The sequence below is a fragment of the Sorex araneus genome, chromosome 7 (assembly GCF_027595985.1).
Source record: "Sorex araneus isolate mSorAra2 chromosome 7, mSorAra2.pri, whole genome shotgun sequence".
Taxonomy (NCBI): Eukaryota; Metazoa; Chordata; class Mammalia; order Eulipotyphla; family Soricidae; genus Sorex; species Sorex araneus.
In genome coordinates, this window is record NC_073308.1 from 9,748,625 (window position 1) to 9,764,772 (window position 16,148).

At 44.1% G+C, this 16,148-nt stretch overlaps 1 protein-coding gene across 1 annotated transcript in view; it reads left to right on the forward strand.

Annotated features, from left to right (window-relative positions):
• The window catches only part of TNS3 (tensin 3), a 269,039-nt gene that overhangs the window by 169,093 nt on the left and 83,798 nt on the right, over positions 1-16,148 (forward strand). The window contains exon 16 of the mRNA XM_055144430.1: positions 11,479-12,675. Coding sequence (XP_055000405.1) covers positions 11,479-12,675 — 1,197 coding nt within the window. The remainder of the gene's footprint in view (positions 1-11,478; positions 12,676-16,148) is intronic.

Consider the following 16,148-nt stretch of genomic DNA (forward strand, 5'->3'; position numbering starts at 1 on the left):
GCTTGTTCTTGACAGTTGTTTTTGAAGTCATTAGGCCAATTCTTTTAAATCACATTTAGAGAAAAAGATGTGGAAATCAGGTACACAATCTTCCTAACATGAAATCTGTTTCTAGGATTCTTGGAGAGTGGTCTGCCTCCACCCCCCCACCCACCCACTGCTCCTCACCCAGGTCCCAGTACTGACTGCACTGCCCACATGCGTCCTCTGTATAGTGGCTCTGTGCTTCCTGCGGAGCAGAAGACTCCTCTGTCCTTGTCATGTTCTGCAGAATTGAAGTGGAAGCCCCGGTTTCTTAGGGCTTGCCTTAGTTAGATTATCCTGAGGAATCTCTAGTGGAAGCCAACGTAAACTGGTGTATCTTCAGTGCCTCTGAAGCTGCTTGTCTGTGTGTTGTTGTTGCAACAATGTTGCAGTTTTACTTGACAGTCCCAGGCATTTCACTTGCAGAAGAAATACACATTTTTGGGGAGGATCACATGACTGTCTCCGAGGGTTTTGTATGGTGGCCTGCCGGAGAGCAGCCTGTTCAACCCCCTTTTATTTAGTAGGTTGATGTACTAACCAATAATATTCAGCCACATAGGCAGAATATACAAATTAACTTAGCCAATGGAAATAGTATCAAAGTCAGTTAAAGTAACAGTAACAATAACAGAAAAGGACGTTTACATCCAGGCCTGAGATTATGGGATGTTGTATACCAACATTTCCCCCTTTTTTTGTTTAAAATTACCGGTAATAAACAATACAAACATTTTCACAAATCTTTCCAGTAATACCTCAAGAAAATCTTAAGAAAATCTAACCTTATTTTACAGAAATTGTTTTTCATTTTACAATACAGAGTTTACATATACAGAATTTACACACATTAAGCAATATTTCAGTTCCAGTCCTGGTTCAGAGACATTTGTCAACGAAGACCAATTAGTCTCTAAACAAAAACAACACTTTCATGCCATTTCTGGGTGAACTTCACAGTCCAGGGTTTTCCATAATCAGTAACTGCGAAGCACTCCTGTTATCAGATTCTTCTCTCATGGACAAAGCATCCATAAGTAAAATTAGAAACTTCCTCCCTCTCAAACTTCATAGATGTCCCAATAAAATGTGCTTGGAATATCATCCAGTCTTATATAATAAACCTGTTATCTCTTAAAATTTATGTTTTGAACTAAACCAGTACATATTGAACCTATTTTTATATACAATTATTTCAATTCTCTTTTAACAGCTCATTTAATAGTTCTTATATTTTAGATATTTTAAATCATGAACATTTTATATCAGTCTTTAACAGTTTTCACCTTGGTTTCATGCTCTAATTTTACAACTCTTAATAAGCTCCAAAAAACACTCAAACTTTTAAAAAAATTTTGGAGTAGGATTGCCACTTCTGATTTCAATCTGACTTCAATCTTTAAACACTTAACACAGACAGATATACAGAAAGACAACAAAATCACATGCGTGTGCATTCATAATACCTGTTCCTGATTCTGACCCTCCACAAACCAGGGAAGAAAAACTGATGGACAGAGAAAGGAATGGCGGTCCCCAGGGTAAAAATTTCCCTGTCGGCCGATTGTGATTATCCCCCATTTCTCAGTCCAATTAGCCTGTCTCCTGCTTGTAGAATTGGATCCAAAAAGAAAAGAAGAGAAGCGCTTCTGTTTTTACAAAGCCGGCAAAAATCCATGAAAAAGGAATCCATAGTGCAGTTTTTTCATTTGCTCCATTATTCACCGAGAAGCTTTAGTCTCTTTGTAGGACACCAAAAGTGGTTTCTGTTTGCTGAAATAAAAGCAAAACCTCGTCCCCACCTTTCCACCTGGCCTGGCGTCCAACTCTCAGAGACTGGGTCCCTGTAAAGGACCTTACATCTTTGATTAATTTCATCTAAATTATTTTTAATTCTATTAGAACTTATTTCTTCTGAACTATTTTGAATTTCCCAGTGTTTTTCCACCAATGTCATTTCATCAGAGCAATTCAAAAAATTCAAGGTGAACAGTCCAAGACGCGTACTGAGAGTCTGTTACAATATTTACTGGTTCAGAATAATTTTGTAAAAGAGAAATAATTGCAAATAATTCATTCTTCTGATTTACATGGAGTTTGTAAGACCTTGTCATTTTTCATACCAGTATAAGCAGCCTTTCCTTCTTTACTAGCATCTGTGAAGAATGTAACAGCGGACTCAATAGGTTCAGCCTTTATAATGTTAGGCCAAATCCAATTAGTAAATTTAAGAAATTGAAATATCTTTTGCTTTGGAAAGTTGTTATGAATTTTGCCCAGATAATTAGTGCAAGCAATTTGCCTATCTTCATCAATTTCCCATAGCTCTTGAATTTGCTCACTAGTACAATAATTTCAGTAGGATTGCTCCCTAGTTCTTCTTCCTTTGAAAATTATTTGAGATATTTTATTTACATAAGTAACCAATGTTTTACTAGACTTGTTACGTAAAAAACTCCATTCCACAATATTAGTTCCTTGTACCAAAATCCCAGTAGGAGAATGTGAAGTATGCAACACTATCAGATTTAAACTTTCTGAAGAGTCAACTCTATCCAACTGAGCCTTATTAACAATTTCCTCAATTATTTCTAATTCCTTTTCAGCTGCCAGGCTAAGTTGCCTTGGACTATTTAAAGAGGGATCACCTTCCAATGTTTGAAACAAATTTTGTAGGGCATAGGTTGGAATACCCAAAGAAGGCCGTAGCCAATTTATATTTCCTAATAGTTTTTGAAAGTGATTTTAAGTTCTTAATTTATCTCTCCGAATTTGGACCTTTTGAGGTGTAATTCTACTCTCCCATATTATTTGTCCCCAAAATTCCCAAGGAATCTGACGTTGAATTTTGTCCTGTGCAATTTTTAAACCCCATGACTCTAGTTCATAAGTTACAGCTTAATAAACCTTTTGCAAATTTATGAGGTGGAGCAGTGATAAGAATATCATCCATGTAGTGAATAATTTTGACATCAGGGTACTGTGTCCTAATTATATCCAATGGTTGATTAGCAAAATATTGACACATTGTGGGACTATTCATCATCCCTTGAGGCAAAACAGTCCAGTGGTATCTTTTAGCAGGAGTTTCACTGCTTAAGGAAGGCACAGTAAAGGCAAATTTTTCTCTATCCTCTTCTCTCAAAGGGATGGTATAGAAACAATCCTTCAGATCAATTATAATAATATTCCATTGTTTTGGAATAATGGCTAAATTAGGTAGGCCCATTTGCAAAGGGCCCATTGGTTCCATGCGTCATTAACTTTTCTTAAATCACTTAACATTCGCCATTTGCCAGTCTTTTTCTTGATAACAAATATTGGTGAATTCCAGGGACTAGAGCTGAAAACAATATGTCCCAATTCAAACTGTTCTGTAACGAATTCATTTAAAGCCTTAAGTTTTTCTTTTGTTAAGGGCCACTGCTCAACCCGAACAGGCTGAACCTTTTTCCAGACTATCGGGAGAGCAGTTCTTCGAGTAGCGGCCCAAATTAAAAAGGCGATTGCTGAGACACCTCTTTTTCTTTAATGTATTTCACACCAAGTTTTTGCAACAAATCTCGTCCCCATAGGGTGATAGCTATTGGAGCAATATACGGCTGGATGACTGCCGTGTATCCAGCAAGATCACCACAATGAAGAGGTTGCACACTCTGTTGAACATCAGTGACCAAACCCATGCCAGAAAAAGTAACGTCCACACAATGCTTTTGCCAAACTTTAGGCCAATGATGGGAGACGACAACAGTAACATCAGCACCTGAATCTAACATACCCTACAATTTTGTTCCATCCTCAAATGTCATAACCAAAGTAGGCTTATCATCAGTAATCTTTTTTGCCCAAAATATTTCTGCATTAGTGCTTCCAAAATCACCCTTTCTTTTCATGCCTGTATTTTTTCCTAGTATGCACAGAAGCAAAAGCAGTTGAGCAATATGTTCCCCTTTTAATATTCTAATATCCGCTTGGACAGTGACTACAGTTGAGATTTCATTCACAAAATCACTGTCAATGAGTCCCACTTTTACATTAACACCTCACAGAATCATACTACTTCTCCTTTAGATCAATCCTGCTGTTCCTTTTGGAAGGGGGCCATAAACATTAGTTGGAATTTTATAAATTTTATGAGGAGTCAGAAACAAATCCTGTAAAACTGAAATATCAGCTGCTACACTTCCCTCTGTTGCTCTTACAAGGTCAGTGTAGGATAGTTTCTTGCTAATGCCTTTTGGTTTATTGATTGTTATCATGGTAGGGGATGAAGAACTCTTTATCTTAATTTTAGATTTTATTGAAGATTTCCCGTATTATTGAAGGGGCCCCAGGTCGAGCCCAGACTCCCGTTTCCTGACAGCTCATTATCTTTTCTAATTCTTTCTCTTTTGTAATGTCATTCATTGGCCAAATGCTTCCCCTTCCAACATTTTCTACAGACACCTGGTTCTTTTCTCATCCTAGAGCTAATACTTGTACAATTTTGTCTGAGATGTCCCAAAGCTCCACAGCCGTAACATTTTATCTGGTTTACTCTTTTAAAAGCAGCAGCTATTATTTGTGCCTGATGGGTTGGTGTTCCCACTTCCCTACATACTTTAATAAAATCATCCATAGAGTTTTTTTCCCATTAGCTTAGCAGTTTGAATTGCCTTTTTGCAGTCTGCTATAGCATTTTCCACTGCTAAAGTTACCATAAGCATTTCACGAAGGCCTTCATCAGGTATAGCCTTTTCAAGAGAGTCTTGGAGTCTGGCAATAAAATCTGTGTAAAGTTCATTTGCTTCCTGAAAGATTTTTGTGAATGACATAGTACGTTTTGCAGAGGTCTCAAGATAACCCCATGCCTTTAGACAGGTCTTATTGACAGCTTCTAAAATGTTTGCCTCTAAACGGACTTGTTCTTCCACTAAAGCCCACTTGCCAGTGCCTAAAATCTGGTTCAAAGTGTTATCAACCTGTTTTGGTGTTTTAATTCTAGCAAATTTCTCAGCCTCTTCTCTCTACCAGGATTTAAATTGTACATATTGAGAATTTTCTAACACTCTGCAAGAGTTTGCCAATCAAACGGAATTGCAGTATTAGCTTCTGCAAAATTTTCTAGAAGGGCTAGCACATAGTTAGAAGTAACACCATAGGTGGACACAGCTTGCTTAAGCGAGGAAAGAAACTTAAAAGGAACAGGCTCATATTCCCCTGCCTGTCTTTTTCTTTGTGTATCAGGATTGCAAACAATTGAAAAAGCCATAAACTGAGTAGTCTGTTGACTCAATTTTGTTTTATATAAAGAAGCTTCATATTTTTGCATCAGAGAATGCAACTCAAGAGTAAGCTTAAAATGGCAATACAGAGATTCCTCTTCCCTATTCTTATATAATTGAGGGGAAGGAACTGCCAAAGGGTCAGGATCAGCGATACCCTGTACAGCAGGCATTATCTTTCTTTCAGAAGGGAGGTGCATCTCAAGGTACTTCATTTGTCTAATTAATTTATCTAATTTTTCATTTACTTTTCTCAACTCTTGGGAGTTTACATCCTCTTTTAAAACCAAATTTTCTGTGTCTGACTTGATGCTGTCAGACTCAGACCGGGCAGGTGAATCATCAATTTGATATGATTCACCAGACAAGACAGATGCTGTTGGTTTAGCACAAAATTTTGGTAACATCAAAGATTCTTCCCCACTTTTCTCCTCTAACACAGGAGTTTCCCTGTAAGTTGCCTTAGAATTTGATGAATTAGTGGAGAGAGTCGTATGAGAAGATGAGAGAGAAGGCTCCTCATACTCAAAGTCAAACTGTGAAAAATTCAGGGCAGCAGCAATACAATTGTACGCCCTCCATTCCTTGCTGGGATCAAATCTCCATTTTTCTATGCATAACACAGTTCTCTCTCTATTTTTATCCATAAATCTAGATTGAGTTGTTCTATATTTTTTGGCTTAAACCAATGACAATACTTTTTTTTTTTTTTAAATTTTATTTATTTTTAATTAGAGAATCACCGTGAGGGTACAGTTACAGATTTATACACTTTTGTGCTTATACTTCCCTCATACAAAGTTCGGGAACCCATCCCTTCACCAGTGCCCATTCTCCACCACCCGTAAACCCAGCATCCCTCCCACCCTCCCCAATCCCATCTCCCCCCCACCCCACCCTGCCACTGTGGCAAGGCATTCCCTTCTGTTCTCTCTAATTAGCTGTTGTGGTTTGCAATAAAGGTGTTGAGTGGCCGCTGTGCTCAGTCTCTAGCCCTCATTCAGCCCGCAACTCCCTTCCCCCACATGGCCTTCGACTACAATGTAGTTGGTGATCGCTTCTCTGAGTTGACCTTTCCCCGGAACGTGAGGCCAGCCTCGAAGCCATGGAGTCAACCTCCTGGTACTTATTTCTACAGTTCTTGGGTGATAGTCTCCCACTCTGTTATTCTATATACCATAGATGAGTGCAATCTTTCTATGTCTGTCTCTCTCTTTCTGACTCATTTCACTCAGCATGAAACTTTTCATGCCCATCCACTTAACTACAAAATTCTTGACCTCCTTTTTTCTAACAGCTGCATAGTATTCCATTGTATAGATGTACCAAAGTTTCCTCAACCAGTCATCCGTTCTGGGGCATTCGGGTTTTTTCCAGATTCTGGCTATTGTAAACATTGCTGCGATGAACATACATGTGCAGATGTTGTTTCGATTGTACTTTTTTGCCTCTCTGGGATATATTCCCAGCAGTGGTATTGCTGGGTCAAATGGGAATTCAATATCTAATTTTTTGAGAATCGTCCAAATTGTTTTCCAGAAGGGCTGAACCAGTCGGCATTCCCACCAGCAGTGAAGAAGGGTCCCTTTCTCCCCACATCCTCTCCAACAGCGGTTGCTTTTGTTCTTTTGGATGTGTGCTAGTCTCTGTGGTGTGAGGTGGTATCTCATGGTTGTTTTGATCTGCATCTCTCTGATGCTTAGTGATGCAGAGCAATTTTTCATGTGCCTTTTGGCCATTCGTATTTCTTCCTTGGTAAAGTTTCTGTTCATTTCTTCGCCCCATTTTTTGATGGGGTTGGATGTTTTCTTCTTGTAGAGTTCAACCAGTGCTTTATATACCCTTGATATCAACCCCTTATCTGATGGGTATTGTGTAAATATCCTTTCCCATTCTGTGGATAGTCTTTGGATTCTGGTCAATGTATCTCTTGCGGTGCAGAAGCTTTTTAGTTTAATGTAGTCCCATTTGTTGATCTCTGTTTTTACTAGATTGCTTAGTTCCGTGCCACCTTTGAAGATACCTTTATCTTCAATATCGTGGAGGGTTTCGCGGACATTGAATGACAATACTTTTTTACCCTCTCAACGAGGCATCTTATTATCTGTTCCTTTAAAGGCAGACCAGCTACTTTTGTTAGCGATTTCAAAGTGTCAACATAGGCATCCTGCTGAGAAGTTACAGAATTGCCCATTGCCCCTTTTTCTTTTTCTTCCTTTATTTATTCTTTATTTCTTTTCTCCCTTTCTTTCTCCTTTTCATCTTTTCCCTTTCTTCCTGCCTATCTTTCTTTCTCCCTTTCTTTCTCTTTTTCTTCTTCCTTCCTTATCAATATTCTTTCTCCCTTTCTTCTTCCTTCCTTATTTATATTTCTTTTCTGTCCCTTTCTTTCTCTTTTTCTTCTTCCTTCCTATTTCTTTACTTCCTTCCTTTCTTTCTATCTATATTTCTTCTTTCTCCCTTTCTCTTTTTCTTCTTCCTTCCTTATCTATATTTCTTCTTTCTTTCTCTCTGTTTATATTTCTTCTTTGTCCCTTTCTTTCTCCTTTTCTTCTTCTTCCCTCTTTTTCTTCTTTCCATCTACATTTCTTTATTCCCTTTCTCTTATTCTTCTTTCCTTTCTATCTCTTTCTTTACTCCCTTTCTTTTGCTTCTTTCCTTTCTTTCTATCTATCTCTATTTCTTTATTCCCTTTTTCTTCTTCTTTCCTTTCTTTCCTTCTATCTTTCTTAATTCCCTTTCTTTATCTCTCCGCTTTCTCTATTTCTTCAATACTGAGCTTTATCTTCGAGCCCGGCATCCGGGGGCCATATGTTGCAACAATGTTGCAGTTTTACTTGACAGCCCGAGGCATTTCACTCCCAGAAGAAATACACATTTTGGGGGAGGATCACATGACTGTCTCCGAGGGTTTTGTATGGTGGCCTGCCGGAGAGCAACCTGTTCAACCTCCTTTTATTTAGTAGGTTGATGTACTAACAAATGATATTCAGCCCCGTAGGCAGAATATACAAATTAACTTAGCCAATGGAAACAGTATCAAAGACAGTTAAAGTAACAGTAACAATAACAGAAAAGGTCGTTTACATCCAGGCCTAGCTAGGCCTGAGATTATGGGATGTTGTATACCAGCAGCTGTGGTTATATTTTTCTTTTTCAAAAGTACTATTTCTTCCTGATAGCATTCTCACCTAGGTAATCTCATATAATTGACTCATCTCAATATAAATACCAATATTTATAAACTCAAACAAGGACACACTAAATGAGGGTTTCACTGGAAAGTGAAATTAAGAGTGAGTGTCAGACCATGCGGTTTGGTGGTCCGAAGGGAGAGTTGGCATAAACCCTTGCCCAGGAACTGATGTCTGATCTGAGTTCTGACTCCCCAGTGGACATGAATTTATCAGAGCTTAAAAATGTTCCATCATTTTAAAGAATGATCTGGGGTACATCTTATATTTTCAGAACTGTAGAGATGGCATTTAGGGGTGTGTTTGGGTCACACCCAGCTAGTGCTCAGGGCTTACTCGTGGCTCTCTGCTCAGAGACCCTGGCGGTTCTCTGAGATGCAGTGCCGGAGACCAAGCCAGAGTTGGCCACACGCAAGGCAAGTTCCTTAACCCCGTTGTGGCTCTCCAACCCTTTTTGGTGACATTGTGCGTGCTTGGTGGTTGCAGGTCTCCTCTTACTGAATTGGCAGAATCTCCTGCAACCCAGCCCAGGGTCACTTCCGAGAGTGGTGGCTGGTGGCCTGTGGATGGAGCTGTTGGTGTGTGCCCTCTTGCACTCCCTGAATGTGAAACGCAGTGGACTGGAGGCCACATGGACCCAGGTCCTGGTTGCATCTCTGCATCATAACTGCTGAATTTGGGGCCTCTGATTCTCCTGTAGTGCTGGGTATTTTTCTATTGTGCAGTTGCTTTCTCAAGTAGTTATATTTATTTTTCTATTTTGTTTTAAAATTTAAATTTAAGGCTGGAGCGATAGCACAGTGGCTAGCACGTTTTTGCCTTGCATGTGGCTGACCCCGGTTTGATTCCTCCACCCCTCTCAGAGAGCCCAGCAAGCTACCGAGAGTATCCTGCCCACACGGCAGAGCCTGGCAAGCTACCTGTGGTGTATTTGATATGCCAAAAACAGTAACAACAAGTCTCACAATAAAGACGTTACTGGTGCCCCCTTGAGCAAATCAATGAGCAAAGGGATGACAGTGATACAGTGACAGTTTTAAATGTAAAGAACCGTGATTTACAAAGTTACTGAGACTTGAGTTTTAGGCATATGATGTTCTATACCAGTCCCACTGCCGGTGTCAACTTCTCTCCATGGTGTTTCCATGTTCCCTCCCGTACCCACTCACCAGCCACCTTGACTGGTGTGTTGTGAAGTTTGCTGATTGTAGTTTGGATCTTGTGTTTCCAGTGCTGTTGAGTCTGTGGTTTAATATATAGCTATTCTACCCTTCCCTGCCCTCCCCCGATGCACACTGTATACCTTACTCCTGTTCCCCATTAATTTCCTTCCCCGTTAATTAATGAATTTTCATTAATCTTCTTCCTTCCTGCTTTGATGAAGCAGCAGTAATACTGGCTAGTTGGCTAGGTAGACTAGACTGTAAAAAAGGAGAGGGGGGATGAGAGAAAATGAGAAAAAGATGTCCCTGTCTTCTAATAGGTGCTTGGTAAACTCTAGTACTCATCTCAGTCCCTTGAGTTATTCCTGAGGCTTGATCCAGCCCTGCCACCTGGAAACTCAGCAGTCACACTTGGGGGTGTGCCCTACCCCCCTCGCAGGGTCCTCCTCAGTTGTTCTCAGGACGAAATTGGTGCTTTTCCCTCTGGACTCGCCCCATGTCTCCTGTCCTCCCCTCTCATGCTTCCCCGGACACAGTCTTGCCAGGGGAGCTGGGTTCATGCGCTCAGTGTAATATCCCCAAATGCCATGTTGCCTTGTATTTCAAACAGTCCAGAAACTGCCGACCACGTCTCACAGCTAGAGTGACAGGCAAAAAGCAGGGTGCTGGCAGGTCCTCACAGGTTGGCCTTGCCCGGCCCACCTTGTGTACTGCGGCTCCAGGGGCTTGAAGTACCTCCTGTGTTGTGTGATTACAACATCACTCTTGGTCTGAAGAAATGATATGGGAAGAGCGACTGAAGGCAGTCAGGGAACTCCCTTTGCTGCTGATCAGCTTCAGGCCTGGACCCTGCTAGCCATTCTACTCACCAGCAATGTGAGGGCTGGGAGTGACTAAATGCCATGAGAGCTACACCCTGGGCTGAGTCATAGTGGGAACATGGCTTGTTTTCCCCACCCACATTTTTTTGGTTTTGTTTTGGGTCACACCCATTAGTGCTCAGGACTTATTCCTGACTCTGTACTCAGGACCACCCCTGGCATGCTGGGGGACCATACGGGGTGCTGGGGATTGCACTTGGGCCAGTCACATGCAAGGCAAGAACCCTTCTGTTCTGTCGATCAGGTTTGCCTGCAGAGCTGCTCCGTGGGCCTGCTGTGCACTCACAGAAGCTCTGTGCTAAGTGGACAGACCCACAGGGGCCAGGGAGAGACAGCAGCAGGAAGGTGCTTGCTTGCATGCAGCCAAGCTGGGGTCCATCCCCGGCATCGCTCATGCTCCCTTGACCTGAAGTAAGCCTTGGAAGTGTCTTTTCCTTGAGTTCCACTTTTAGATTGCGGAACAGTGAGTTGGTGGCAGGCTTAAAGACCAGGTATTGTTTTGGCTAAGACTGTGCTCTTTGGTCCTGTAGGGGATGCTCGGGAGACTTCGTAGACTGAGTGTGGGCTATCTCTCGTCACATGCGTCATGGGGAACTCTTGGGGGTGTCAGAGCAGAGCTCAGCCATGAAACAAACGGTGAAATGAACTGAATCCTCCAGACATGATGATTGCAAGGGCGGGGCATCCCATCTTAAACGGGTGGTTCTTTCTGCGTCTCGAGGCCAAAGGATTCTGGCTCCCGAGTATGTTGGAGCACTCAGATTATTTCCATGGTGGTTCCTGTTGTTGGAGCACTCATTGGCTGGGAGGGTCCCTGAGCCCTGTTTGTCCCCAACTGCTAGTGCTCAGGCGTTAGGGATTGTTCCTTAGCAAATGCACGTTACTTGTTTGAAGAGTCCTGTGCCCTGTCCACAGCTGACCTGGAGTCTCTTTCTTATTTCTCCCCTCCCAGTGCTGCACACTCAAGGCCCCGTGGACGGCAGTCTTTACGCCAAGGTGAGGAAGAAGAGCACGTCCGAGCCGGGTGGGCCCCCAGCTGCCGTTTCCACCAGCAGCCCAGACCACGGGGAGCACACGCTCTCGGTCAGCAGCGACTCTGGGCATTCCACCACATCCGCCAGGACAGACAGGACTGAGGAGCGCCTGGCTCTGGGGCCCAAGAGGGGCCTGAGCCCCCAGGAGAAAGCTGAATTGGACCAACTTCTCAGTGGCTTTGGCTTAGAAGATTCTGGAAGCCACGTCAAGGATATGACTGATGCTCACAGCAAGTACAGCGGGACTCGCCACATTGTGCCCGCCCAGGTCCACGTGAACGGAGATGGCATGCCCCGGGACCGGGAGACGGACATCCTGGATGACGAGGTGCCCAGCCACGACCTGCACAGTGTGGACAGCATCGGGACCCTGTCCTCTTCCGAGGGCCCCCACTCAGCCCACCTGGGCCCTTCCACCTGCCACAAGACCAGCCAGAACTCACTGCTCTCCGATGGATTCGGCAGCCCTGGAGAAGAGCCGCAGGGCCCTAGTGGGGTGCCCTCGTATGAGCCGGAGGAGGCTTTGGGGGGCCAGGAGCCCAGGCCACCGCAGCCTCTGCTGAGGGAGCCATCCGTGTCTGCCCAGACGCAGGCCTTTGGGCAGAGCGGCTACTCCACGCAGACCTGGGTCCGCCAGCAGCAGATGGTGGCCACACATCAGTATGGCTTTGGCCCCGAGTCAGAGGCCAGACTCATCAGCCGGGGCTCAGCAGACAGCTCTGGCCTGCTGCAGGCCCAGCCCAGTGTTCTGGTCATACCTGCCAGGGGGCCCCGCAGGGGGGCTGTCCACAGGAGCCTGGGGCAAGGGCCACAGCCCCTGGACACACAGTGCCCCTCTCTGGGCAGGGCCTGCAAACCCAGGTTCTCAGATATGGGACTGGTGAACGGGACCAGCCTGGACCTGAGCACAGACCCCTCTCTGGGCTCGCCCACCTTGGACATCGACCATTCCATCGAGCAGCTCAACAGGCTCATCTTGGAGTTGGACCCCACCTTTGAGCCCGTTCCCACCCACCTCAATGCCTCTGGTGGCCAGACCAATGGCCTGGGAGGCAGGCTCCGGGCAGGCAGCTGTCTGCAGGACACAGAGGGCTGCAGAGCGCCCAGGGCGCCAGGTGAGCTGTGTTCCTGGGAAAGTGGCTTTCCACGAGATCCCAGTGGAGAGACGTTTCATTCTGTGAAACTCTGCCCTGCTGGGCTGGGGAGGCAATGCCGGGGGGCCCTGGCTCAGCTTTCTGCAGAGGAAACTGTCAGTTGGTGTGCAGTCAGTGAGGACCAGGTGCCTCCGCTGTTTGCTTCAGAACCTCAAAGAGAGTCAGGGTGAGTCAGGAGATGGTTTAGAAAGGCAGCATCCTTATCTGTGCCGGTGTGTCTACAGACAGGGCTCTGCCAGGTAGCATGAGATGCCACTCTCGAGTCTGGGTGACAAAGTCTGCCCTGTGAGGTGTCTGTAGACTGGCCATGAGGGATGGAGAGACTTCCTGAGAGGCAGGAGCTCTGGTGATGTCCCTGGGAAGAGGCTGCACAAGTGGACAGTGTGGGCAGTAGGCCAAGGGTGCAGGTTCAGGAGAGCTGGGCCGAGAGGGAGGGTAGGAATCGGGCTGCACGGTGAGGCTGCTTGCTGACCTGGAGGCTGGCTCCCTTAGTCACAGGCTGTGTGGCTGAGGATCTGCATTGGGAAAGAGCCTTTTCACCCCGCTCAGATGCCCGGACAGGCTGGGTGCAGGGGGTGGGTCAGTAGTAACTGCATGAATGTGTGGGGACAAATGCGAGATTAAATCAATGACTGGGACTGGAAGGTAAGTATGGTCCCCAGAGCTATCAGGGTGAGCCTGGGGAGACCCAGGAGCTAATGCCTCTGGGACACTGGGGCATCTGAGGCAAGGGATTGTGTGCGTCTAGAAGCTTCTACACAGAGAAGATCATACCAGGCCGGCCGAGTGGGCCTAGATCTCACAAAGCACCCCATATAGTTCCCTGAGCTGCCAGGAGGCATCCCTGAGTGCAGAGCCAAGAGTAAGCCCTGAGCACCGCTGGATGTGCCTCTCCTAAAAAAACAAAAGTGAGCACAAGTGCTGTGATGTCCTAGCTTTTCTGGGCTCTCAGCACCCTGAGCATTATTCAGAAGAATCATCCATGAGACTTCTGTTTGTTTCTTTTGGGCCACCCCCAGCGGTGTACCCTGCTCTGACCCCAGAGAAGACTCTAATACATGCTCTAGGTAGCAATAGTGAGAGGTGACTCCCTGCAGCAAAATACCCAAGTCTTTTGGACCTCTTTCTTTTTTTTTTTTTAATTTTTTATTAGTGAATCACTGTGAGGTATAGTTACAAACTTATGAACTTTCATGTTTGCATTTCAGTCATACAGTGATCATTTACATCCCTCCACCAGTGCCCATTCTCTCGAAGGGGCGTCTTAACCTCTCAGAGCCTCATGTCCTCCTCTGCCAAATGGGGCTGATAATAACAGCTCCTTTTTATTTTTATTTAATTTTTTAAATTAATGAATCATTGTGAGGTACAGTTACATACTTATAAATTTTTGTGCTTGCGTTTCAGTCATACAATGATGGAGTACCCATCCTTCCACCAGTGCCCATTGTCTACTACCAATGATCTCAGGAGCCCTCCCCCCATCCCATTCCCCACCACACACCCCGCCTCTGTGGCAGGGCATTCTTTTGAACCTCTTTAAAGTGATTTTTAAGTTTTATTAAAGAACCACGGTTTACAAAGTTATTGATAGTTGAATTTTAGATATATAATCTTTGGGATGTATGGATGTATAAGCTTGTTTATTCAAGATTTATTCAAGATTCTGAATTTAAAAAAGATTTTATAGGGAGTGGAATGATACTAACACCAGGAGTGATCCTTGGGCACAGAGCCAGGAGTAATCTCTGAGCATTACTGGGTGTGGTTCCCCAAACCAACTAACCCTCCCCATTTCTCCACCCAAGAGAGGTCAAATCTCAAGCATTTAAGGTATTTGCTGAGTTGGAGGAAACTCAACAGGTTAAAGAATTCTTTTTTTTTTTAATTTTTATTTTTTAATTAGTGAGTCACCGTGAGGGTACAGTTATAGATTCACACATTTTTGTGCTTGTGTTTCCCTCATACAGTGTTCGTGAGCCCATACCTCCACCAGTGCCCATTCTCCACCACCAATGAACCCAGTATCTCTCCCATCCCCCAATCCCATCCTCCCCCACCCCACCCCGCCTCTGTGGCAGGGCACTCCATTTTGTCCTCTCTCTCCTTTTGGGTGTTGTGGTTTGCAGTAGGGATATTGAGTGGCCATTGTGTTCAATCTCTAGTCTACTTTCAGCACGTATCTCCCTTCTGTTCTTACTCTTTTCATCTATACATGGGAGCAAGATAAGAAACGTGGACTAATACTGCACGAGAGAGGTTTTAATCCACAGAAACTTTTCATCACATCATTATTAACCCACATCCCTTCTTAGTCTTTTGCAACAGGAACTCGAATTACTCCCTTTCATTTAACCTTATAATACTGATGAGAAAAGAAAAATGCCACAGTGTGTGGAAGGCTGTAGGCGCTCCCCAAGTCTGTGGGAAAGTGTTTCCATTTCTCAAAACTGTATACTTCAGGGGACCTGCTGTGTTGAAACAGTGGAGTCTGTGAGCGCACCATGGAATGGCTTAAAATCCAATATTCTTAATTTTGTAGACCAATATATCTCCACCTGGGTGCATATGATGAAAACAGGACATTGGGAACTATGATAGGAGACCAGGAAAAACAGAGAGGGGCCACAGGTAGGACACAAGGTCATAAGTGGCCACAGTGGGGGAAAGGTTGAGAAATGCTCCTATAGACTTTCCATTTTTTCCCTGGCTTACTAACATGTCTCTCTATTTTTTTGAAGAACGTGACATTGTGTCCTGTATTTCCTTCTGTTTGGAAGGTTTCCCACTTCAGAATTTTACACTAAAAGTCTGATTTCTTATCCTCCACCCTATCACTATGTGGTCATTAAATAAATGAAGTTGCAGGGCTAAAATCTTGACCCTCATCTTATTGATTCAAGGGGCCATGGAAACACAAGTCCTCTCCTTTTCGAGGTAATAACGGCCAGTTCTCTTAATAGCAGTATTTCTCAGACTGGGGACATTCAGTTTGGTTATTGGAAATCACTGAGTTCCTTGAAAGAGTGGAACTAGACTTTGGCGGTCTGCTTTCATCTTAAAGCATGTTTCCTCACTTTACATTTTATTTATTTATTTATTTATTTTGCTTTTTGGGTCACGCCCAGCAATGCACAGGGGTTACTCCTGGCTCTGCACTCAGGAATTACCCTGGCGGTGCTCAGGGGACCATATGGGATGCTGGGAATCGAACCTGGGTTGGCCGCGTGCAAGGCAAACGCCCTACCCGCTGTGCTATCGCTCCAGCCCCTCGATTTACATTTTAAAGTAGACCTAGTAAGCAGCTAGCAGCTTGGGACGAGTGAGAAGAGCTAGAGTCCCTGGAAGAACTGGTTCTAGGGCTGAACCACTATTTAAGGTAATCCTAGAACATTGTTTAGAGTCAGAAAATAAATAATACCTCTAAGACAAAA